This window comes from Diorhabda carinulata, chromosome 6 (assembly GCF_026250575.1).
Source record: "Diorhabda carinulata isolate Delta chromosome 6, icDioCari1.1, whole genome shotgun sequence".
Classification (NCBI taxonomy): domain Eukaryota; kingdom Metazoa; phylum Arthropoda; class Insecta; order Coleoptera; family Chrysomelidae; genus Diorhabda; species Diorhabda carinulata.
The window spans coordinates 2,103,069-2,128,653 of NC_079465.1; the positions used below are offsets into that span (position 1 = coordinate 2,103,069).

At 29.1% G+C, this 25,585-nt stretch overlaps 1 protein-coding gene across 2 annotated transcripts; it reads right to left on the reverse strand.

Annotated features, from left to right (window-relative positions):
- Positions 1-1,877: 1,877 nt before the first annotated feature.
- Positions 1,878-25,182, reverse strand: LOC130895872 (breast carcinoma-amplified sequence 3 homolog). Of its 2 annotated transcripts, none has more exons than XM_057803456.1 (9): positions 24,899-25,174; positions 23,965-24,278; positions 23,560-23,781; positions 23,172-23,429; positions 21,658-21,846; positions 21,188-21,596; positions 17,868-18,546; positions 17,570-17,808; positions 1,878-2,107 (listed from the first exon to the last, which is right to left on the reverse strand). In XM_057803456.1, exons 2-9 carry the CDS (start codon positions 24,247-24,249, stop codon positions 1,956-1,958), a joined length of 2,433 nt encoding a protein of 810 aa, XP_057659439.1. In that variant the 5' UTR covers positions 24,250-24,278; positions 24,899-25,174; the 3' UTR covers positions 1,878-1,955. The 2 variants fall into 2 exon arrangements, with proteins under 2 accessions (XP_057659439.1, XP_057659438.1); XM_057803455.1 differs by lacking the exon at positions 1,878-2,107 and adding an exon at positions 5,292-10,920 and having other exon boundaries at positions 24,899-25,182.
- Between the last annotated feature and the right edge of the window lie 403 nt (positions 25,183-25,585).

Below are 25,585 nucleotides of genomic sequence, written 5' to 3' on the forward strand. Positions count from 1 at the left end.
TCAAAGTTATACCATCTACTATACCCAAAAAGGAATTATATTAAATTTAAATAAACTCATTGAACTTTTTGAAAAGTTATAAAACTAAATAATTGAATTTCCAATACACAGTCTTTCACAAAAAGTATTCAATAATTTAATTGATATAATTTTTTACTATAAAATGAGATCAATTTATACAGAAAATCTAAAAACTGTCCTGTCATATCAAAAACATCTACTAGATGTAGTTTTACGTCTATCTAACCTATTTTACCTTCATCTAAAAGTTTCTCCTAAGTAATGAAGTTATTTATATGTAAATTGTTCATAATAAACCCTAATTTTTAATTGTCACAAGTATTTAAAGTAATAGAGACAACAGGTATACTGAATTTGATAAAAAGAATTTGTAAAACTAATTTGACCATATATAAAGTTTTGGCTTCGAAACTTTTAGAAGATGAGCAGAAATCTGAGTTAAAGTTCTAATAAAAGGAAAAATCCACCCAAAGGTTTTAAAGTTTTTCTTTCTATTTAACAGCTGTCACTCGGTTATCACTTTGCAACAGTGGAAATAAACGTCTAAAAAACTCCCGTAATTTAATGTTCAAAATTGTGTGAATTGCTTGAAAGCTTACTTGCAACTTTAAAAATACTCGGTTTCCGCCGTATTAGTTTCACTGAAACAGATCTATGAAGTTCTCTTAACACCACAAAATAAAAAACAACATAACACAACTCTCACTATCGGGGAAAATTGAAAGAAGCTACACATCTATAACGAGAAAATACCTTATTTACCTTACGACCGCCATTTTGACGTAGATCAGCTGTTTTCTTAGATTGTCTAAAGTATCTTTGCTGAAGAAATGATCGCAAGTAGGTCAAATGTTACAATTTTAAAGAAAGAAGATTTCATAACCTCGTGTCGTTATTTATAAGAATTGTATGGGTAAGTTTCCCCGAACTATTATTATTATTATTATTATAATTGTGTTATCATAAATGTGTATTAAAAACTTTCATTTCTACCGAAAATAGATTTATTTCCGATTCAAAAAACGAAGAAATTTCAAACTATGATACTTCATCACGATGTCAAATGTTCGAATTTAAATATTTGAATGGCATATCGAGTTTCGTAAAACATATTTGAATATAAGAAGAAAAAAAGATTTGTGAAGAGCTGTATATATTTAATCAACTATCAAGTGGGGTCTACTCTATTTTTGGTCATAAAAAATCAATATTTTCAATAATTTTGTTTATTTCTCGACGTATTTGAGATTAACAAGAAACCTGAGTGTGAAAATCAAAAATTTCAACACTTTTAAGCTATTAAAGAATCCAAAAACTACATATTTGTCTCTAAAAACTGTATTATTCGGAAAGTACATGAAAAACGAAGAATTTGAAATAAACAGAAAAGAAAATTTTGAAAAAGTGTAAATTTTGTCATCTATCAATCCACGCAACGAGAAAATCACGAAAAAAGTAAACTTAACCTAATTTTTTCAATAATTTGTATTTCTGAATTTCTTATTGACAAAAAGTATTGAAATTTTTTCACTTAGGTTTGATTTTTATGTTGAATACATCAATTTTTCGATTTTATATGATACATATATACAGCAAATCACATTTCCAAACAATCACCCGGACTATAGAAGAATTTATATCTAGAGAAACTACTACCATCGTTAATTATAAAAAATTATGGTCAGTTTTTCTAAAAATTAAAATGCCGATACCATAAATAAAATAATTTTAGAATACTTACTGATTAAGAATTTACTATACCCAATTTTAATATCTACCATGCTCAAAAAAATACTTACACTTGTTCAAACTATAATTTACCTTCGTCGCGTAGAGGTCCTAAATAAATTTTAAAATTTACATCAAATTACGAGCCATTTTTATTTTAAATAAATCCTTTTTGGGTTGAAACAACGATATTATTATATTTGAAATTATGTTAAACCGCTGCCACTGGAATCCCCTGGAAAATGAAGAAAATTTTCTCCGAATGGTGTCGGAGAAAGACGACTAGTTGAACTAACGCTACTTATCGAACTTAAATCGTCCTCGACTTCACAACGAACCGGAGAACCTGCTGCGTTACCTGAAAATAAATATTATATGGTATTTTGGGTTGCCAACTTTATAAAAATATAAACATATAAGTTTTAAATCAGAAAGTTTATGCTGCATTATTGTAAATCAGTGTCTGGTTTCCAAAAAAAAATACAAATTCATTGGTATACAACATTGGGATAACTTAACCTCACAATACCTATATATTTAATAATTATTTTTTTGTTGATAAAACGATTATAGGACGAACATTTATTATTGAAAAGGTTATAAATATTGATGTTTTGACTTATTTCGGTCTCTATCAAAAAGTTTCGAAGTCGAAACGTCAATATTTTCATCTTCTACAAAAACTAATTTTCGATCAGACAAGATCTAAAATTCAAAACGATTTATCAACAGATAAATATAAAAGTGTTTTAATAAGTAAAAAGTTGAAGAAATTAATTACCATGAACTTAATTTCAAATGAGTATTTAATACATAAAAAAAATTAACAAGAGATACGTTCACCTTTAATAAAAATGGCGAGGTGACGTCACCACCAATGCTCCATATACGGCGGCTTATAGTTGTATTTACACTGTTGTCAGATTTTGTTTTTCGGGGTATATCATTGATGTAATTAATAAAATAATAAAAAATAACAATTTGGACGCTTTAATAATGTATTATTTATTGAAAAACGCAACGGATGTAAAAATCGTGATATGATAATCCAGTCTAAAAAAATTTTGTTGGCAACCCTACCTATCAAGCTTTACTACCAGTAATTTCGGAAAATTATTGTATTAAATATGACAACACGTCAAAGTCTTATACAGTTTTGAACTGAATCATTGTATTGTTTAATTTCTTAATATGATTAACACGTAAATGATTAAAATGAAACATATATTTAACTGACATAAGTCATTCTGTCATGTTTCGCATAAGTTGGGTTAGGTTAGACATTCAATGTAATAGGGGATAATAAAACCATAATATTTGTAAAATTCGTTTATTAGATGAGTCTAATCAGCAAGTAGATAAAGTTTATAAATTTTTCTGCCTTTATTTTTCACTAGCTAATACGAAATCTACATAGTGTTCGAGACATAATTGATTTTAACCACCTACTACATTAAACTGTTATTTTTTTGTACTTATTGTCCAAAATTGATATTTATATCACTTTTTATTTATTTTTTAATTATTAAAACTCAATATAGAAGCCATAGAGCATACATAACACTAGAGATTTACTTTCGTATTTACCTGATTAGGATCGTAATAAAAACACGTCAGTTTAGTCCAGTTCATGAAACCGAACCGGAAGTTAACCAATTCAATTATTGGTGAAACCGGAAATTCTTATTATAAAGTACAATAAATGGATTCTGGTACCACGAAAACGCCAAATTAGCGTGTTTCTATCATGATTGTAAACCGGGCAAGTACGGAAGTATTTTTAACTATATTATAAAGTACATGTAATAAAAATTTTAAACCTAAATTGATTTTAAATAAATAAAAAAAGAAAATTGTTTTTTTTTTTGTTTTCAATAAATTATCTTTAAAGTATTCGGCGCAATAGCCAATTAGAATTGAGCAAAATAGATGCAAAAAAATTTTATTCCACATCATTTGTAGATATAATATTTAATTCAACAAGAATCAACTAAGGAGTGCCTAATATGCAGGTAAAAGTTTCGCATTTAGAGGTTATGTTTCTTACTCTTACTCCAAATTTATCACAACGAACGTATAAAAGCCTCATTCGGATTACGATTCTACCAGAGATTTCAATTCATTTGTTCTGATGTCACTAATACGCCATTCTCGCAACCATTCATGCATCTTTACCCCATTGTAACTGTTTCTAACCTCATTTACCACATAACCTAGAAATACCGCGCAAGAAAACTAATTCAACTCTCATGAATTCATTCGTAACTCAATTTCTTCTTTTTAAACTCTCAATTATAAATCGTTTTCGGAGACCTGGTCATCAATACCCTTCCTATCATTATACCTCAAATATGTCCTTTAAATTCTGATATAACGTTACATATTAAATAATATATATCCTGTAGACGGTCCTATTCGATTGATTCTCATTAAATTAACCAAAAAAATGTTTTAAGCAAGTAATACTAATAATATTTCATATCAAACTTACATATTTTGTTAAATTAATAGTGAGCAATAATTTTTGTGAAACAATTGTTGGTATTTTCCTCTATATTGTAGTTAAAATCTAATTATATCTTCAAGTGTCTATTGACAATCATTTATTTTAATAAAACCTTGTATATCATAAAAAATAAATATCAAATGACTGATGTTCATATATTAATTAGAATAAAGAAAAAAATACTTTGTTGGTTTTGTAAAGTGATTTCAATAATTTCTATTACTTCTTAGGTATTGATATTTGAAAAATAACGTTAAATATTTTTCATAGATAAAAATTTCAAAATTATTTTTTAATAATGTCAAAAAAATTTAGACTTACAGCATAAGTACGTTTGCGAAAATGTTTCCTGATACATTCGAGTGAAAACTTTATCCATGATTATAATAACAACTTCACTAACATCATCAAACATAAATATCCACGAGTTTTAACGGGGATTGAAAACATCCTATACATTGTTTAATATGTCCCCTAATACGCTAGTGGATTCTTATCAAATTCTGTTTTCACATTTTTCCAATCTTGGATATTACCTTTCTTAATTTGTTTTAATACAGTGTACATTCGATTTTCTTACGACTATGAATCGTAAAAGTCGTAAAGTACAAATTTCTACAGTCTTCTATCAACTTTTTAAAAACATTGGCATTCGATTTGCAACAGTGTTGCCAGGTTTTTATCACAATTTGAAAGATAGTTAAGCAAATACACCAGTAATTTCAATATTATCATAATTAATTTATTTACATATGCATAAAACAAAATGCGAAACCCTATTATTGATAGTGGAAAGATTTTTCTAGTTTTGTTATTTGAAAAATTTCGTTCATATTATAATTCGAAGTCAACTTATTGTGAAAGATGTTTGTCAATCAATTACAGGAAGGTTGACACATTCTGGCAACACTGATTTGTATGAGTGATGATTTGACGCGCGTGCAGGAATTAGAGTTATAGTACAGTCAAATTATGTACTACTAGTACATTTTTAATTAGCGAGTTTAATTTCTTCCGATTTTTTATACTTTCAAGATTTTTATATACAAGGTGATTAATTTAGTTGAATAATTTACTAAATTTACAAATTTCAGCTTGAAAAGTATTTTATTAATTTTGAAGACTCGAGGAATAAAAAATTAATTATAAAAGTAGAAATTATTAAATATATTCAGAGAATGAGGTGAAAAAAATGTTGAACAATTAAGGTTGCTATTAATGACATTTTTATGGTAAATACCTTATTAATGAAATTTTTTATTTTATCAAGTATTCATTATTTTCTTTAATCACGAAAGCATATAAAAAAAGTTTAAGTAAAAAGTTACAAAAAATTAAATGTATAATTTTACTGGACTATTAAAATTATCCTAATATATAGCACGGAGTTGATGTTTTCAGTTTTCACTTATTTTTCGACGTTAACACGAAGCTAACTCGCTCATACCAACCAACGTTGCCAAATAATTCCGCTAGTTATATTGCGCCATAAATAACTAGAAGTGTTAGGTTATGTTAGTTCTTAAGATGTATCAAGATTTATGTTAAAAATACTTATAGTGTTTATAAATTATAAAAATATCAGTTATGTATCAATGTCTGAATGGTTAATATTGTGTTAATGTATTTAAAAATACAAATGATCGTTCTTGTCGGATATTTTCGCGATCATAGAAGGTAAGAAACTCGTTTTCTAGTAATACTTTTTGTTTTTCCCGATTCTTAATTCAAAATTTCCAAATGAAACTTCATATTTCCTTTTGACTTAGCTGCTCTATTAAAATTATTAAAATCACTCGAGTTTGAGGTCTCATTATAAATATCTTAAGCTAACATACATCAAAGCTGCAGAGCACAATTATTTTAAAAAGGATTCGATTATATTTTTCTAAATTATACAATACGCAAGGATTAATTCCAGCAATGATGTTTATAATATCTTGAGAGGTCCTAATTTAAAATAATACTACCACAGGATGAATGTTCATGTTATTATATTAATATATCAATTTCACACAAATGATAATAAACAATTATATTTAAATACGTGCAGCTGTATTATACTCAAAACACAGGGTGTACTAGATTTCTATTTTTATTAAGTGTAGTTGTGACAACTATTAGTTAAATCAATCGAATTAGACGTTTATCTAATTGTCATCTGTCAATCTTCTTCTTATCGTACGATGGTTGCATAGTCAGAAACTTCGTAAATATCTAGCTAAGTTACAAGGAAAAGAAGAGTAACCTTCGTTCGATTTTATTGTTATACAGTAGCGGTCAAAACTTTGGAATCACGATTGTTTAATAATAGAACAAAAAATTGGTAACTACTTGATTATTTTTGTGCTTTTTAAATCGAAGGTGTCTAATATACTCATATAAATAGTGAATTAATTGGATCTTGATTATGTAAAATGTTATAATCTTGGGATGTATATATCGAACGAAATTGTACACGTACACCCTGTATATAATAAATCACAAGTTGCTAACAAAACTTGTATGTTGTTAGCGATATAAAATATCTTATAAATTAAAATAGAAAAATATATTTAATTCGTAATCATTTCAAAGCTGAAATAATTTTGAATTATTAAATTTAATTGAAAAAAAAAATAAATATATAAAAGTATATTCAAGTTTAATAAAATTTAACTAGATATAAGTAAAATTATATTAAATTAAGCATTTTTTAAATTTTTGTATCTAGATTTTTTTTTTTTTTTTAGTTCATTTTTGTAATTATAGAAATCATAACCTTACTTATTTATTGTGCGTATACTAATAAAAAGGTTTACATATACAAGAACAAGTTAAAACCTTAGAAATAAAAAAAAATATCATTAATAAATTTCATTCTGTGCCTGTTTTTAATAGTTATTGTCATTTGAATATATTTAATTTCGGTTTTAAAACGAAAGCATCAAAAAATATTATATATAAGGTTGTATGTCATAAGTTTGATACCGTTTATGTAGGACAAACATTCTAATATTTGGTAAATAGATCAACAAGTCATGGGACTGAAAAAAAATGTCACACGTGGATGTAAAAATCACTGAATGAACGATAAATAATAGAAGAAGCAGAAGATTGTTTAAAATGGAAAATAGAGATGAAATAAGAAACATATATATATACAAAAGAGATTAAAAATCAAAGTGATATTTACGGAAAAAAAATATTTTTTGAAAAAGAACGAATAAATTTTAAAATCTGTCAAAATTAAGTCAAATTAAATTTACCCTTACCATATACGTTAACAATATTTCTATGGAAATATTTTTATGAGTTAAACTTGAATATACGTTCAAAAAAATACCGGGTATATCACAAAAACGCCCTATTTTTTATTGCATTTTTAAAATCTATAAAACATTTGACTCTAAAGGGTTTTTCATTCGAAAAATTTCATAAAAAACTCAATTTTATGAAAAGAAAGAATGCCAGGAAAAAAATTACCAAAATTTGTTGAAATAAAGTCAAAAGTTTCCCAAATTTTTGAAAGAATTTACAATACAACAGCTGATCATCAAATATTATTTATGGAGAATTTGATTTATTTATTGAGAGAATTTTATTTAAAACGCGTAATTTTCCAGGAAAACCCCGTATTACAATGTTAAAAAAAATTTCGGCAGACATTTGAAAAATGTGAATCGAAAAAAAATGCGTCGATATGTTCTGAGCACCCTGTATAATATTTTCAAGCATAGATCAAGTAAATTCTGATACTACTTTCAACTTGTTTTTGAAAATAAACTGTTAGAATTAAAATAAATGAAAAAACATAATTATAATTTCCCAAATTCAAATGCCGACCCTGTTGCTTACGCCGCAACAATTCAGTCATCGCCAGCATCACAGATCTAAACGAACATTTGAGGGGATTTGGTTATTGTTGCCAATAACACAGCGTTTTCACTGCTTTTCGGACTAAATATATGTTTACGGATTATATCACAAATATGAGTCAAGGTTTAACTAACAAAAAAAGTTAATTATTCAGAATTCAGAAAAAAAAACGCTTCAAGATATTTTACCTCACCTGAAAACCATTTTGTTAAGTTAAATGAATATTAATAAGAATTTAAATAACACGAAATAATAATGGCGAGCGTCTTGTAGTCGAAAATCTAAACAGTGTTGCCAAGTAGACGAATTGAATAGCCGCGCGTATTATGAAAAATTTCCAAGTTTTACGAAGTATTATGCTATTAGGAAGTCGAATTTTTTTCATATCGTATTTAGATTTACGATTTGAAAAAAAAACGTGGTATACTCATTTTTGGAAATTATTGGGGCTCCAGAAAAAAATCCTTTCAAGAAACTTTTCCCACCTGGAAACCATTTTGTTAGGTAGAATTAGGTAATTAAAGGGGGAGGAAACATATTTTATCGGTTTTTACTGAAAAAAAAAAGATTTTCAGTTTTAGGCTTAGATTAAATTCAAATCATAAAGTGAAATCGAGGATAGAAGGGAGGGATAAGGCAGGGAGGAATTATATAATTTTGTAATTATTCCCAAGATTCACACCCTTTTAACTCCCATACAAAATCGTGTTTTTTTCGATGAAATCCTATAAAACATGTCCCCTCATTTTTGTCTACCTAACAAAATAGTTTCCAGGCGGGAAAATTGTTATGTAGATTTTTTTCTGAATACCCAATTTTTATTGTAAAAATTCGTGTCCAAAAAGCAGTGAAAACTCTGTGTTATTGGCAACACTGTGCTAAATCCCCTCAAATGTTCGTTAGTATTCGTGGTGTTGACGATGTTGTTGTCGGCGCAAGGAACAGGGTCGGCATTTGAATAATTGAGACAACTTTGGAAATTATCAAAAATTAAAAAAGAATAAACATCAGTGACAGATAAATGCGGCGGAAGAATTTAAAAATACTGGTCTACAAATGTTGTAGAAACTGAATTATTTTTATTTGAACCGGTTATTTATTTAAAAAAAAAAGTATTCAAAATTTTTTTAAATCGATTTGTGTTGTAAAAATTCGTGTCCGTAAAGCAGTGAAAACTCTGTGTTATTGGCAACACTGTGCTAAATCCCCTCAAATGTTTGTTAGTATTCGTGGTGTTGACGATGTTGTTGTCGGCGCAAGGAACAGGGTCGGCATTTGAATAATTAAGACGACTATGAAATTGGAAATTTTTATCATACGCGCGACTATTAAATTCATCTAGTTGGCAACACTGTTTAGACATTTGACTACAAAACGTTAATTTTCATTAAAATAATGGAAGATTTTTTTTTAGATATAATAATTAGAGATTCTAAAAATGCGGTAAAAAAAAGTTTATGTCGTCGTGATATACCGGGTGTATCATTACCACGTGGTTCGAAACCGTACTCAGGATGTCCAGCAGAGCCTTAACACCGTCAAATATGATACAAATATAGTACTTATGAGTACTATCAAAATAATTTACACTTTTTCTATACAGGGATGAACAATTATTAAAAATTGTTTATTCCCTTACGTTCGACCGTACCGCACCACCAAAAGCTTTCCGCAACCCCGCTAATTTTACTTTTTCTTCTTTTTCTTTTTGGAATTCTTCGATGTAGTCGTTATCTTAGTCTCTATGAAAGCGGTGCTCGGTAATTTTCCCGAATCGTCGCTTTCGGTAGCCTCCGCGGGCGAACTACTCAAATCGCACTTTTCTTCGTCGGAACATTTGTGGGACGTCGATAAGAACGCGTCGTCCGGTAACGAAAAAATGTCTTTGTCCGTATCGGTATCGATTTTTTCATCTTCGCTGACGTTTATATCGATAAAATCTGATATGTTCGGAGGCGTCTTTTTAGGTAATTGTATTGTAAATTGTTCCTCGACCCCAAAATCGATTTTCTGTGAATCGATGTCGCGGCAATCGATTATCGTTTTCGGTTTAGAAACGGCGATGCTGCTCCAGGATTTTTTCGGCGGCGCCGGAAGTGTTATTTCGGCGGGGGGATCGGTCACTTTGTCCGGATTTGTATTTTCGTTGTTGACGACGCTCGCTATTTTGACGCCCAATTTGGTTTTGGGTTTTCGGTTGCGTTTCGCGACGACTTTTTCCTCGATGACGTTTTCTTCGGACGAATTATTTTCCGACAAGTTTTCCAAATTGTTCCGGTTTATTTTCGGTTTTTTATTTTCGTTCGAGTGCGGTGGTTCGGTGGCGTCTTGGAAATGATCGACTTTCAAGTTTTCCAACGAGAAAAAATCGTCGTTTTCCAACGGATAATCCACGAAGGTCCTTTCTATATATTTGATTTCATCTAAATTTGTTTGGGGTCGATGGTCCGATAGATCAAAGATCGGTTCGACTTTTCCGCCGGCTACCGTTTCATTTTTCGAATTTTTCGAATCCCCATTTCGAGTTTGTCCGTCCGTAGATTTTCTCAAAATATTAACAGCTACTTCGGTTGTGGAATCCAAGCTTTTCGTCAGAATATTTTCATCGTAATACACTTTATTCTTATTGGGTATGATTTTGGGCGCGACAATCGGTCTGAACAACGTTTCGTCGCAATTTTCGTGAATTGTTTCTTCGAATACCTCTACCACGGGCTCGTCGCCGGGTTGAACGTTAACGACGGTGCCCAGCGGATTCACAACCTTTGCGACTGCTGGTTTCATTTGAACAATAACGCACCGTCCACCTGAACAGAGAGAAAAACTAGTGGAAGTTTAATCACGAATCACTGGTATTTATTGTGCGAAAAGTTGGCCACTCGTGCAAGCATGCTATGAAATAAATAAATAAAAAATAAAAAAAAACGAAGCGGCGACAAAAAAAAATCAACTAATATATCTACGGCTATGGAAGTACGCGTCTCGATTGTTTTGGAATCCGGTTTTTTTAGCTTGAAAATGTTATATAAGTGCCGGTTCTACAACGTGATCGATTTATCTACAGATTATATATGAATCAGAAGTTTCTATTTCGTTTTTCTCATCCTCAGAGTTGTTATATAAATTTTGGTTTGTGTGTAATGAACAAATTTTGTAAATCTATAGATTGTATGTAAGTTTTGGATTGTCTGTAAATGGATAAACTCACAAACTTCACAAAGTTTTATGTAAACTATATGTAAATTCGTATCTACATATAGTTTACTTACAATTACATTTGTAAATTGTATGTAAATTAATGTCATGTAAAACTATAGATTGTATATAAACTGACAAATTTTGTGTGATTTTACATATTTTAGTTTTGGATTGTGTGTAAAAAAATAAACTTGTAATTTCACAAACTTTGAATATGTAGATGTGAATTTACATACAATTTACATTTGTAAATTGTATGTAAATTAATGTCATGTGACTCTATAGATTGTATGTAAACCGACAAATTCTGTGTGATTTTACATATTTCAGTTTTGGATTGTGCGTAAAAGGATAAACTTGTAATTTCACAAACTTTGAACATGTAGATGTGGATTTACATTTGTAAATTGTATGTAAATTAATGTCATGTGACTCTATAGATTGTATGTAAACCGACAAATTTTGTGTAATTTTAGATATTTTAGTTTTGGATTGTGTGTAAAAGGATAAACTTGTAATTTCACAAACTTCGAACATGTAAAAGTGAATTTACATTTGTAAATTGTATGTAAATTAATGTCATGTGACTCTATAGATTGTAAGTAAACCGACAAATTCTGTATAATTTTACATATTTTAGTTTTAGATTGTGTGTAAAAGAATAAACTTGTAATTTCACAAACTTTGAACATGTAAAAGTGAATTTACATTTGTAAATTGTATGTAAATTAATGTCATGTGACTCTATAGATTGTAAGTAAACCGACAAATTCTGTATAATTTTACATATTTTAGTTTTGGATTGTGTGTAAAAGAATAAACTTGTAATTTCACAAACTTCGAACATGTAAAAGTGAATTTACATTTGTAAATTGTATGTAAATGAATGTCATGTGACTCTATAGATTGTATGTAAACCGACAAATTCTGTATAATTTTACATATTTTAGTTTTGGATTGTGTTTAAAAGAATAAACTTGTAATTTCACAAACTTCGAACATGTAAAAGTGAATTTACATTTGTAAATTGTATGTAAATGAATGTCATGTGACTCTATAGATTGTAAGTAAACCGACAAATTCTGTATAATTTTACATATTTTAGTTTTGGATTGTGTGTAAAAGAATAAACTTGTAATTTCACAAACTTTGAACATGTAAAAGTGAATTTACATTTGTAAATTGTATGTAAATGAATGTCATGTGACTCTATATATTGTATGTAAACCGACAAATTCTGTATAATTTTACATATTTTAGTTTCGGATTGTGTGTAAAAGAATAAACTTGTAATTTCACAAACTTTGAACATGTAAAAGTGAATTTACATTTGTAAATTGTATGTAAATTAATGTCATGTGACTCTATAGATTGTAAGTAAACCGACAAATTCTGTATAATTTTACATATTTTAGTTTTGGATTGTGTGTAAAAGAATAAATTTGTAATTTCACAAACTTCGAACATGTAAAAGTGAATTTACATTTGTAAATTGTATGTAAATGAATGTCATGTGACTCTATAGATTGTATGTAAACCGACAAATTCTGTATAATTTTACATATTTTAGTTTTGGATTGTGTTTAAAAGAATAAACTTGTAATTTCACAAACTTCGAACATGTAAAAGTGAATTTACATTTGTAAATTGTATGTAAATGAATGTCATGTGACTCTATAGATTGTATGTAAACCGACAAATTCTGTATAATTTTACATATTTTAGTTTTGGATTGTGTGTAAAAGGATAAACTTGTAATTTCACAAACTTCGAACATGTAAAAGTGAATTTACATTTGTAAATTGTATGTAAATGAATGTCATGTGACTCTATAGATTGTAAGTAAACCGACAAATTCTGTATAATTTTACATATTTTAGTTTTGGATTGTGTTTAAAAGAATAAACTTGTAATTTCACAAACTTTGAACATGTAAAAGTGAATTTACATTTGTAAATTGTATGTAAATGAATGTCATGTGACTCTATATATTGTATGTAAACCGACAAATTCTGTATAATTTTACATATTTTATGTACATCCATAGACAATGTATAGATTGTATGTAATTCTATATATGTGAATTTTATATTGTAGTTATATGAGCGAAATCCGTGTAATCTTCATTTTATATAAATCCAAATATTATAAGTAAATCCGTGTATTCTATACAAAAATCAGAATTATAAGCGTAAATTAATATGTAACTTTACATATTTTATGTAATTGCCTATATTCTATTTGTACCCACAGATTGTATGTAAACCTTGCATATTGTAAGTAAATGGACAATGATGACAACATTGTATGTAAATCTATGTTTTGTAAGTAAATTTCAGAAATGTTTAGTGTAATTTTACTTAATTCATTAAATCTGTAAATTCTATGTAAATCCACAGATTTTATGTAATTGTTACATTTTGTAAACAAGTGATTGCGTGTGAATCTATAGATTGTATGTAATATTCTAAACGCGCTATGTATATTTCATATTATATGTAAATTCTATGTAATCTTACACATTTTATGTAAATCCGAAGATTGTATGTAAGTTTATATATTCTATGTAAATTACATAATATAAACTGAAATGTTGGTTATAAATTTATTGGAACCTCTAAATTCTATGTTATGCACCTATGCACCGATTGTATGTAAGTGGACAATAATTGACAAATTTATACGTAAAGATTTAAATTGTGGGCGAATCTACAGATTTTGTTACTCTAAAAATTCGTGTGTGGATTCCATATTAAATGCAATCTGGAAAATTCTTTGTAATTTTACACATTCTATCTTCAAATTGTATGTAAATCCAAAGATTTTATGTAAATCTACATAATGTATAAAAATTCCCGAATTTGCGTGTAAATTCGAATTCTATACTTGTACCTAACCTAAAAACTTGATAAATTTTAGAGTGTTAAGTACAAGAAGATTGTATGTAAATGTACAAGTTCTGTGTAAATTGTATGTCAAGTCAACTCACACCATTATATTGGGCATTCTCGAACTTAAGTAACTCTTAAACTCACACTAAATAGTAATTATAAATAAAAAGCAAAAAATATGTCACCAATTCACGAATATTAAATTTTATAGCTGTTTTGTTATGTCCACAGTAAAAAGAGGGATGAATAGACCATTTTCGAAGACATATTATTTAGAAATAATGTTAAGGATTAATATGCCTGCACCCATTGACAGAAATGACGTATGTCGGTTATTAGTTGTGGTTAAACACAATGATTAAATAAATAAATTTTGAACCTAGGAGAAACTTTTGTAAATTTATTTGATCACCGGGTGAAAATAAGACACAAAAACTTACTGGGCACATAGAAAATACAAAAAAATAGAAAAGTTGTAGGTAATAAGAAGGTCTACAACTTATGTATATACACTTTTTACACATAACCTCAAAATTTATGTAAAAATTCGAAAAAACAAGTTTTTGGTTTCTTTTTCTTTCACAAAAAAATTCTTTATACGAAATTTGATGGAAATTTATATTTTTATGTCCCAAACACACTTATTTTATTCGAAATATTCATTTTTTTCAAGTTTTTTCGACTCAATATCGAAAAAACACCTTTCAAACGATAATTCTCCCGCCAAAATATCAGCTTTTTTTAAAAAACGTCTTAGAAGAGTCAAAAAAACCGAAAAAAATGGAAAATAACGATTAAAAAAAATTTTCGGTTGCGAATTTTTTTTTGTTTTTTTTTTTTTTTGACTTTTTGAGAGAAAACTTACCATGGCTATAGTAATATTTTATTTGATCATCAAAATGTGGAGATTTCGACTAACAATAAACCCACAGAATTTAAAAAAAAAGTTGATATTTTGGCGGGAAAATTTTCGATCTGAAATTAAAGTGTTTTTTCGATATTACGTCAATAAAAGGTAAAAAAATGAATATTTCAAATGAAATAAGTTATGGTGGGACATAAGTTGGTAAGTTTTCACCAAATTTCGTGCAAAAAAAAATATTTTTTGTAAACGAAAAAAATTAAAAACCAAAAACTTGATTTTTCGAAATTTTCGCATAAATTTTGAGGTTATGTGAAAAAAGTGTAAATACAAAAGTTGTAGATCTTTTTATTACCTACAATTTTTCTATTTGACTTTTTTTCATAGGACTTGTAGTTTTGCCAAAAATCCGTTTTTTACCCTTAAAAAGTCGATTCCGAATTTTTTTTTCAAACATAATGCACAATTTTTAGTTCTTTATTCAAATTTTATGCTCTAATTACTTGGATTTATGAATGTAACGTGAAATCTCACATTTTTCGTGTAATTAGAGTATAAAATTTCAAAAAATAATTAAAAATTATACATAATTATTAAAAAAAAAATTTTTTTTACTTTTTGACTAAGAAAATTTACATTGTTTATTATAATTTTTTTAAATAATCAAAATGTAGAAATTTCGACGAAAAAAAAAATCAAAGACTTCAAGAAAAGCTGATATTTTGGCGGGAAAATTTAAAATTCGATATTAAGTCAAAAAAACGTGAAACAATAAATATTTCAAATCCAATAAATAACAATGTATTTGGGACATAAAAAGGTAAGTTTTCATCAAATTTCGTCCAAAAAAAATCATTTTCTATAAAAGAAAAAAATTAAAAACCAAAAACTTGATTTTTCGAAATTTTCGCATAAATTTTGAGGTTACGTAAAAAAAGTGTATATACAAAAGTTGTAGATCTTTTTATTACCTACAATTTTTCTATTTGACTTTTTTTGATAAAACTTGTAGTTTTGCCAAAAATCGATTTTTTACCCTTAAAAAGTCGTTTCCAAATTTTTTTTTCAAACATAATGCACAATTTTTAGTTATTTATTCAAATTTTATGCTCTAATTACTTGGATTTATGAATGTAACGTAAAATCTCACATTTTTCGTGTAATTAGAGTATAAAATTTCAAAAAATAATTAAAAATTATACATAATTATTAAAAAAAAAAATTTTTTTACTTTTTGACTAAGAAAATTTACATTGTTTATTATAATTTTTTTAAATAATCAAAATGTAGAAATTTCGACGAAAAAAAAATCAAAAACTTTTCAAGAAAAGCTGATATTTTGGCGGGAAAATTTAAAATTCGATATTAAGTCAAAAAAACGTGAAACAATAAATATTTCAAATCCAATAAATAACAATGTATTTGGGACATAAAAAGGTAAGTTTTCATCAAATTTCGTCGAAAAAAAATCATTTTCTATAAAAGAAAAAAATTAAAAACCAAAAACTTGATTTTTCGAAATTTTCGCATAAATTTTGAGGTTATGTGAAAAAAGTGTAAATACAAAAGTTGTAGATCTTTTTATTACCTACAATTTTTCTATTTGACTTTTTTTCATAGGACTTGTAGTTTTGCCAAAAATCCGTTTTTTACCCTTAAAAAGTCGATTCCGAATTTTTTTTTCAAACATAATGCACAATTTTTAGTTATTTATTCAAATTTTATGCTCTAATTACTTGGATTTATGAATGTAACGTAAAATCTCACATTTTTCGTGTAATTAGAGTATAAAATTTCAAAAAATAATTAAAAATTATACATAATTATTAAAAAAAAAATTTTTTTTACTTTTTGACTAAGAAAATTTACATTGTTTATTATAATTTTTTTAAATAATCAAAATGTAGAAATTTCGACGAAAAAAAAAATCAAAGACTTCAAGAAAAGCTGATATTTTGGCGGGAAAATTTAAAATTCGATATTAAGTCAAAAAAACGTGAAACAATAAATATTTCAAATCAAATAAATAACAATGTATTTGGGACATAAAAAGGTAAGTTTTCACCAAATTTCGTCCAAAAAAAATCATTTTCTATAAAAGAAAAAAATTAAAAACCAAAAACTTGATTTTTCGAAATTTTCGCATCAATTTTGAGGTTATGTAAAAAAAGTCTAAATACAAAAGTTGTAGATCTTTTTATTACCTACAATTTTTCTATTTGACTTTTTTTCATAGGACTTGTAGTTTTGCCAAAAATCGAGATAAACCGTTTTTTCACCCTTAAAAACTCACCCCCTTTCCCTTCCCGATCTCATATCGCCCATAAATTATTTTTCCTCTCATTTTCATCACATTACCCTCCTTTTCCAATGGATTTCATCTCACTATAATTATTTTATTTTTAATAAAAAAATTATCAATTTTTATAGCAACAAATCTCGTGCTAAAGCTACTCGATAAACACAAAAAAAAAAGAAAACGAAATAAAATTAAAACAAACTTACCGATATCTCGAATACCGGGCGATTCTAACATGGCGTCCGCCAAATCTTCCTTCAACCTCAACTCCCCGATACCGCCCCCTTCCTCCAAACTCTTCTGATAATTCTCCAACAACTGTTGTTCGGAACTGGACGCCGAACCGGATTCGATCAGAACGTGATTGGCGTTTGTGATCGGCATATTTATCGGTTTAGTGTAACGCACATCGATCGGTTGGGATTCCCCCACCGATAAAGGAGATCTGGAAACGGCGGAAATAGTTTCCTCCAATTATACACCGATACCAGACGATATACTCACCCGGCGATGGTTTTGTAAGTCTTGAACGTGAACTGCGGCCCCATCCAAAGTCTCCTGTGCGGTCCGGCGTGCGTCATTATCTCCACTTGCGACAGCCATTGTTCATCGTTACAATCGGGCTGTTGATTTTTCTTCGAACGTTTCTCCTCCGTTTTTATATAAGCCAGATTGTCCTTCGTCATCGGCGGTACCAATTCCACCCCGTTGTTTTTCCTTTGTAACAACCACTGCGCTTTGGCGGCGACTCGGAGTTCGATGGGGGTGTCGCTGGAAACCCTCTCCTTCGGTATGTTGGATTGTTGGTGCGGATCGAGATCGTATTGGACCAGGATACCGTGACAGGACATTATGAAGAGGGAATCGACCGGTTTGGGGTTTCTTATTAGGGCGTTGTCGCGATTGACGTCTAGTAGAGCCCTTGGCGCGCCGAAACAACTCACTATCCTCAACGATACGGTTTCTTCGGATGAAGACGGTATCCTTTGACGACCGGTTTGGGTTCTTGTGGGAGTATTAACGGCGTTTTGGACAATGGCCGGTGGTCTGATTTGGGCTAGGGGGTTGACGACGGTAGGGTGAGGATATGGAGGAAATCTCGGGTTGTAATGCGGGTAACGTGAATTACTCGGCGATTCCGCCATTGATATGGGGCTGTTTGATCTTCCGTCTACAGATAGACCTATAAATTTTATATTAAATTGGCAAAAGAAAACTAATATAGCCGCTAAAATGAATTTAACACCCTCATTTTAGATACTAACAGTCATTTGAAATAATAATAATAATAATAATACATAATTAGGATTCGGTAAATTGAGAAGCATTCGTGCTACTCCGGACCTGATCTTTGTTTACGTTTGTAGAAATTGACACTGCGTAAGAACGTAAACAAAGAGATGGGTCGGACTGGCTCGAACAATATTATTTCAATTATGAAATCAAAAATTCTAAAACGGATGATTTATATTATTACGAGTGTTTAAAAAGTTTTTCTTGAACCAGGTGATTGGATTGTAATTTTTTATGTATTTATGAAAAAATTTTTACTGTATAAAAAAAAAATGATTTTCCTGAATTGAAATGCAATTATAAGACATTTTACTGATTAATTTCAAAAGTTGATAGGTAGGAAAGTAAATAATTAGAAGTTGTAAATGGAAGAAAATGTTTGGAAAACTGTGTGATTTGAAATTCAGTAAATTGAGAAGCATTCGTGCTACTCCGGACCTGTTCTTTGTTTACGTTTCTAGAAATTGTCACGTGACAGATTCATTGAGCAATATAAACGAAGATCTGGACCGCACTAGCTCCAACGATGTTTGAAAAGTTAAATATTCAAAATTTTGTATTTATTAAAATAAAAAACGATTTTTTTTAAACCGAAGCGCAATTATGCGACATTTTGAGGCTACAATGATAAATTTTACAAAATATTTTGAAAAATATGTGATTTGAGTGAATTTGAAAAAAAAAATCAGATCCAACCCGGACCTGGACTTTATTTAAGTGTGCAGAAATTGATATTTCCCATCAACTTAAACAAAGAGATGGACCGCACTAGCTCCAACGATGTTCGAAAAGCTAAATAATCAAAATTTTGTATTTATTTCAAAAAAAAAACAGAAAAAACGATTTTTTTTTCAACCGAAACGTAATTATACGACATTTTGAGGCTACAATGATAAATTTTACAAAATATTTTGAAATAAATGTGTTTTGAATAAATTAAGATATATCCGAACCAATCCGGACCTGTTCTTTGTTTACATCGCTAGTAATTGACAGATTCACTAAACTATGTAAACAAAGAGCAGGACCGCACTAATTCCAACGATGTTTGAAAAGTTAAATATTCAAAATTTTGTATTTATTAAAATAAAAAACGATTTTTTTTAAACCGAAGCGCAATTATGCGACATTTTGAGGCTACAATGATAAATTTTACAAAACATTTTGAAAAATATGTGATTTGAGTAAATTTAAAAAAAAATCCGAACCAACCCGAACCTGCTCTTTATTCAAATGTGGAAAAATTGACATTTCGCAACAACGTAAACAAAGAGATGGACCGCACTAGCTCCAGCGATGTTCGAAAAGTTAAATAATCAAAATTTTGTATTTATTTCAAAAAAAAAACAAAGAAAAAACGATTTTTTTTTCAACCGAAACGAAATTATACGTCATTTTGAGGCTACAATGATAAATTTTACAAAATATTTTGAAAAATATGTGATTTGAGTAAATTTTAAACAAAATCCGATCCAACCCGGACCTGTTCTTTATTCAAATGTGCAAAAATTGACATTTCGCAACAACGTAAACAAAGAGATGGACCGCACTAGCTCCAGCGATGTTCGAAAAGTTAAATAATCAAAATTTTGTATTTATTTCAAAAAAAAAAACAAAGAAAAAACGATTTTTTTTTCAACCGAAACGAAATTATACGTCATTTTGAGGCTACAATGATAAATTTTACAAAATATTTTGAAAAATATGTGATTTGAGTAAATTTTAAACAAAATCCGATCCAACCCGGACCTGTTCTTTATTCAAATGTGCAAAAATTGACATTTCGCAACAACGTAAACAAAGAGATGGACCGCACTAGCTCCAGCGATGTTCGAAAAGTTAAATAATCAAAATTTTGTATTTATTTCAAAAAAAAAACAACAAAGAAAAAACGATTTTTTTTTCAACCGAAACGAAATTATACGTCATTTTGAGGCTACAATGATAAATTTTACAAAATATTTTGAAAAATATGTGATTTGAGTAAATTTTTAAAAAAATAAATTAAGAAGTATCCGAACCAATCCGGATCTGTTCTTTATTCAAATGTGCAAAAATTGACATTTCGTAACAACGTAAACAAAGAAATGGACCGCACTAGCTCCAACGATGTTCGAAAAGCTAAATATCAAAATTTTGTATTTATTTCAAAAAAAAAAAACAAAGAAAAAACGATTATTTTTCAACCGAAACGCGATTATACGACATTTTGATGCTTCAATTAAAAATTTTACAGAATATTTCCAAATAAATGTGTTTTGAATAAATTAAGAAGTATCCGAACCAATCCGGACCTGTTCTTTGTTTACATCGCTAGTAATTGACAGATTCACTAAACAATGTAAACAAAGAGCTGGACCGGACTAGCCAAAATAAATAAATTCACATTTTAATGATATAAAACAATATCCCAACAAATTTTTCATTAATTTATCAAAAACAAAGTAAAACGATTTTTTTCATAATAAAACGCGATTATGAGACTTCAATGATTAATTTCGAAAACGAATAATAATAAAAATGAAACTTACCTGCAGATCTATGAAACCTCGACATCTTATTAACGACGTGCATGGTGGCGTGCGTCCTCATACCGACATTACCCCCATACGGCGTCACTGGAAAAACATGCGTAGTACCTCTAAGCGTACTAACACAAACCCATCTCGAATCATGCGTAAAAGCCACGTCCTGCACACGAGCCGAAGTATCGCCCCTATGCAAAATATACAAATGGTGTACGGACCCCAAAACGGAGCTACCGGGATGGGGGTGAATTCTGAACAAATGAAAATCGTGGCCCCTTTTATCGGCGGTTAGAAGAAGCATGCCGCTCGGGTCGAACTGCAGCGCCACAACGGCTTCGGTATGTGCGGCGAAATGCGCCACAACCGGATCCCCCGAAGCGAAACATCTTTCCATCGAATGCAAATTCGGACTCTGGCGAAAGAAAATCGATTGTAGGGGCCGAGGAAAGATCCGAAATTTATGTTAAACTCACCGATATATCTAGTACGGTGACTATTCCTTTGTGCGGAACGTCTAATTGGCCTCCGGCTTGAGGACTGTTCGGGGAAGTACCCGGTTTATAAGTATTCGTTCCCGTTAAACTGCTAGCGACGCTTTCTCCTAATTCCCGAAGACCCCTGCCCAAAGATTTCGCAGCATGAATTACAGTCGCTGTGTAACTCTATAACGAAACATTTTTCATGAATTCCCGATTTTTTTTAATAGAATTTATTGTTTTGTTACGAAAAAGTTCGCTAAATCGGTCCGTAGACCGGCCCTGTCCAGCTACAACGGAATTTTAAATTTTGGTGGAGGCGCATATAGCGGAATTCGTTTGATGTTTTTATAGCAGGCGGTTTATTTACATTGTTTCTTTTGAAAAATTACCAGAAAGGTTAATTTATTTATTTGTTTTGTTCCTATTTTGGCTAAATCTAGTAAATTCCTTTGGGTTAGATACATACGTACATAATGTAGCGCAGAATAAATAAATAAATAAAAAACTTTCAAACAATTAATGAAAATATTAAAAAAAAAATGTGTAATACGTTTATCAGCATCCAAGCCAGTCCGAACCTGATCTTTATTTACATTTGTAGTAATTGACATTTGACAGATTCACTGAACAACGTAAACAATAACCCGGACCAGACTAGCTCAAACAATATTTGAATAACTAATTTGAATAATTCAATTAGAGTTTCATTGATAATTATAGGGAACTAAAAGGGGTACCGATGAAATTTTCGGATTAATTAATATTTATATGATTAATAAAAAAGAAACTGAAACTTCTCCATTCAAAAACCTTCAATATCCCATGAGTAAAATTAGGTTAGGTTGTTAAGAATCCGAACAAGCTAAATGAGTTAGGTAAGAAGAATAAGTTACCCTTCACTGGATTCCGGGATACATCAGAATGGAAGGAAACAAAATAGATGACAGATTAACCCTTCTCAGGATCTTAAACTGTAGTTTGCAATTTATTAAATATAAAAAAATAGTTCTTAAAAACCAAAATGTAAAAAACTCAACCTCACTTATTCCACACCACGATCCCTAATCGGAAACGCAACAAAAGCAAGTTGTAAAAGGAAAGGAAGAACCAGAAAAATTTGACTACAGCAAGTAGAAGAAGATAAGGGAGTAGCAGAGGATTGGGAAGAGTGGATAAAAGGAGAATGGAAGACCTAGGAATACTTGGCTACAACAAGTAACACAGGAAGGAGAAAGAAAGGGGAAACAATACAGCAAATGTGTTGGAAAGAGTGGAAAAAATGGATAGGAGAATGAAAACTGAAATCCCAATACTCAAAAAGGCATAAATAATACTTGACAAGAAGTCATAATGAACATAAACACATTACAAAAAGATCTCAATAATCTAAAAATTGAAAATAACCTCAATTCATATATTAAAGAAATATAAAATACTTTCTGTATATATAAAAAAACAAATTTCAAAAAATTAATTGTTATATATTAATTTAATTTTTCTTAATTTACCTGTACACCTTCTCCATGCATTCCCCCACAACTCTTTTTCGATAGATTCAATTTTTTCTCAGCATATGCTAACCAATTCGTACCTAGTGATATGGGATTGGGGTTAACACCGGGACTCAAATAGCAAGTTGTAACTGTCGTGTGATCTTCAAGAGTGAAAGCATCAAACACTGCTATCTTTTCTTGAAAACTGACGACAATAAATTGTTTATTCGCCAAGACGTCTATCACTGGATTTTTGAATTTTATAACCTTAACCTGGAAACCGAACACAATTCAACGTATCCTGGAATTAATCTTTTGAGCTTTTTATTGATCATATCAAAACAGTATAATTATAAGTGTTGATGAACCAAAATTTTAATAATTAGTGGTGTCAAGAACATACCTGTTCACCCGTCAACAATGAAACGAAATTTAAAGAACTAAATTGAGGTCCGGCTGATGAACTATCACAGACAGCTAGCAGAGGTCTTTTCGACTCAAACAAATCCTTTTTGGTTGAATTACCTACTATATACGGCACGGGCAAAAATTTTATAGCTTTTACGAAACCGTGTCTCCAAGATAAAATTTCAGTTGCTTCCCCATTCGCCGGAACCGCCCAAACCTATAAAATTATGTTTTCTTCACCTTTAGAGATAGAGATTTGGAGAAAACTGCATTCAAGTTGGAATATGTTAGAAGAGATGTGAGTAAACGTGTTAAATTTTAAATTTACATCAAATAAATTACATTTATTTTAAATACAGAATAAATTAAAACAAATAATTATTTTATATATATAATTTACCTGTATTCCAGTTGTATATCCTAATATTAAAATCAGAGTTGATGGTACAGTACTAATATAAGTACCGACTTGAAAAACTGCGGGATTTTCGCTTTGTATATTTTCAAATTTGGCCCATTGTATTTGATCTTTAATATCATGAGATCCAGTGTGAGATGTCGGAACCACTTCATTTATAAAACCCGCAACGCTATCTAAGATTGTTGGATCATTAATGTGTCTAGGTAAGACCTTAGCAGGACCTATGTATAATTCAGTACTGGAATTTGTAGGTGAATCCGACATTATTTCAATTAAAAATAATTAACTATATCCTAGAAATGAATAAGAAGAAAAAAATATTCAAGTTATTAATATAAGAAGTGAAAATGTCGTCTTGTTGAGTAGCTACTAGAAATTTGTTTCCCATTACTTCTTAATCCATAATTTTTGGAATATTAGGAAAAATAAAAAAGTAATCATAAAAAAATTTAAAAATAAGCTAAAATTATAATTCAATTTTATGCAATTTTGCATAACTTTTCACTGTCTCTACCTAATTATACATTCGTAAAAATTGATACTTGATGAAAAAAAAAACTTTTATTCTTGCCCAAGGTCAAGAAAAAAAACCTATAAAAGTTATATATATATTTTGTGAGAGGATATATATTCATATCGTGAATTATTACAATCATTTAATACCATAATATTTTAAAAATAGAGATTTAAAACGGAAAAGCTACTGGTGTAAATATATGAACTGAATAAAACAAACAAAACGTCATTTAACTTGTCATTACCATCTGAGATAAAGCAAAACAAAGCGATATGAAAACAAAGGGTGTGGATAAAATAAAATAAGCAATAAATCGGGAATATAAACATTATTTACAACGAAAGTAATTTAATATATATTGTTTGACATCATAAAACCCGAAAATATTTTCCTTACCTTGAAATTGTTAACAAAAAATTGGTTTATTATAAAACTGCGTCATTTCTCTTTATATCAAATAATCCATTTTGTGTCGTTTACAAGTAATTTAAACGAAAAATAATATTTTTATTAACAAATCACATATCCCTTTAAAACGATATAAGCATAAAGTAAAATCTAATTATATTTTTTAATATTAAGTGGTTTTAAAATAATAATCAAACAACAACCTTCACAAAATTATGACATTTACATCAGCATCAGACACAAATCAGCTGGTTGGAAAACAAAATACTCCCACCCTTGAAGTAAGCGATCAGCAACACGGTGTTGTCAAATAAAAAATTTATACTTAGAACAAAGGATAACAATTATAAAGACTAATTTTTCTAATCAATAATTAAGTTAATTGTTTATAAAATACATAATTATAATTCAATATTTAAAACGTCTGTTTTAAAGTTAAGAAAAAAAGTATTGATAATAAAATCTTTTTGAAGATATAGATCATCAAAGTCATAGATAAAGCTTTCGCAAGCAACTGAACTTTTTTCTTTAATTGATAATCTGGATGACTTAGTTTGACTCACGTATTAAAAAATAAGAATGTTCAAAATAGTGGTATTATTTCATGTATTGCATGAGTAGAATCGTATATTAAGTTTTTGGATTTTAATCTATGGTTTCATTTTCTAAGCTCTC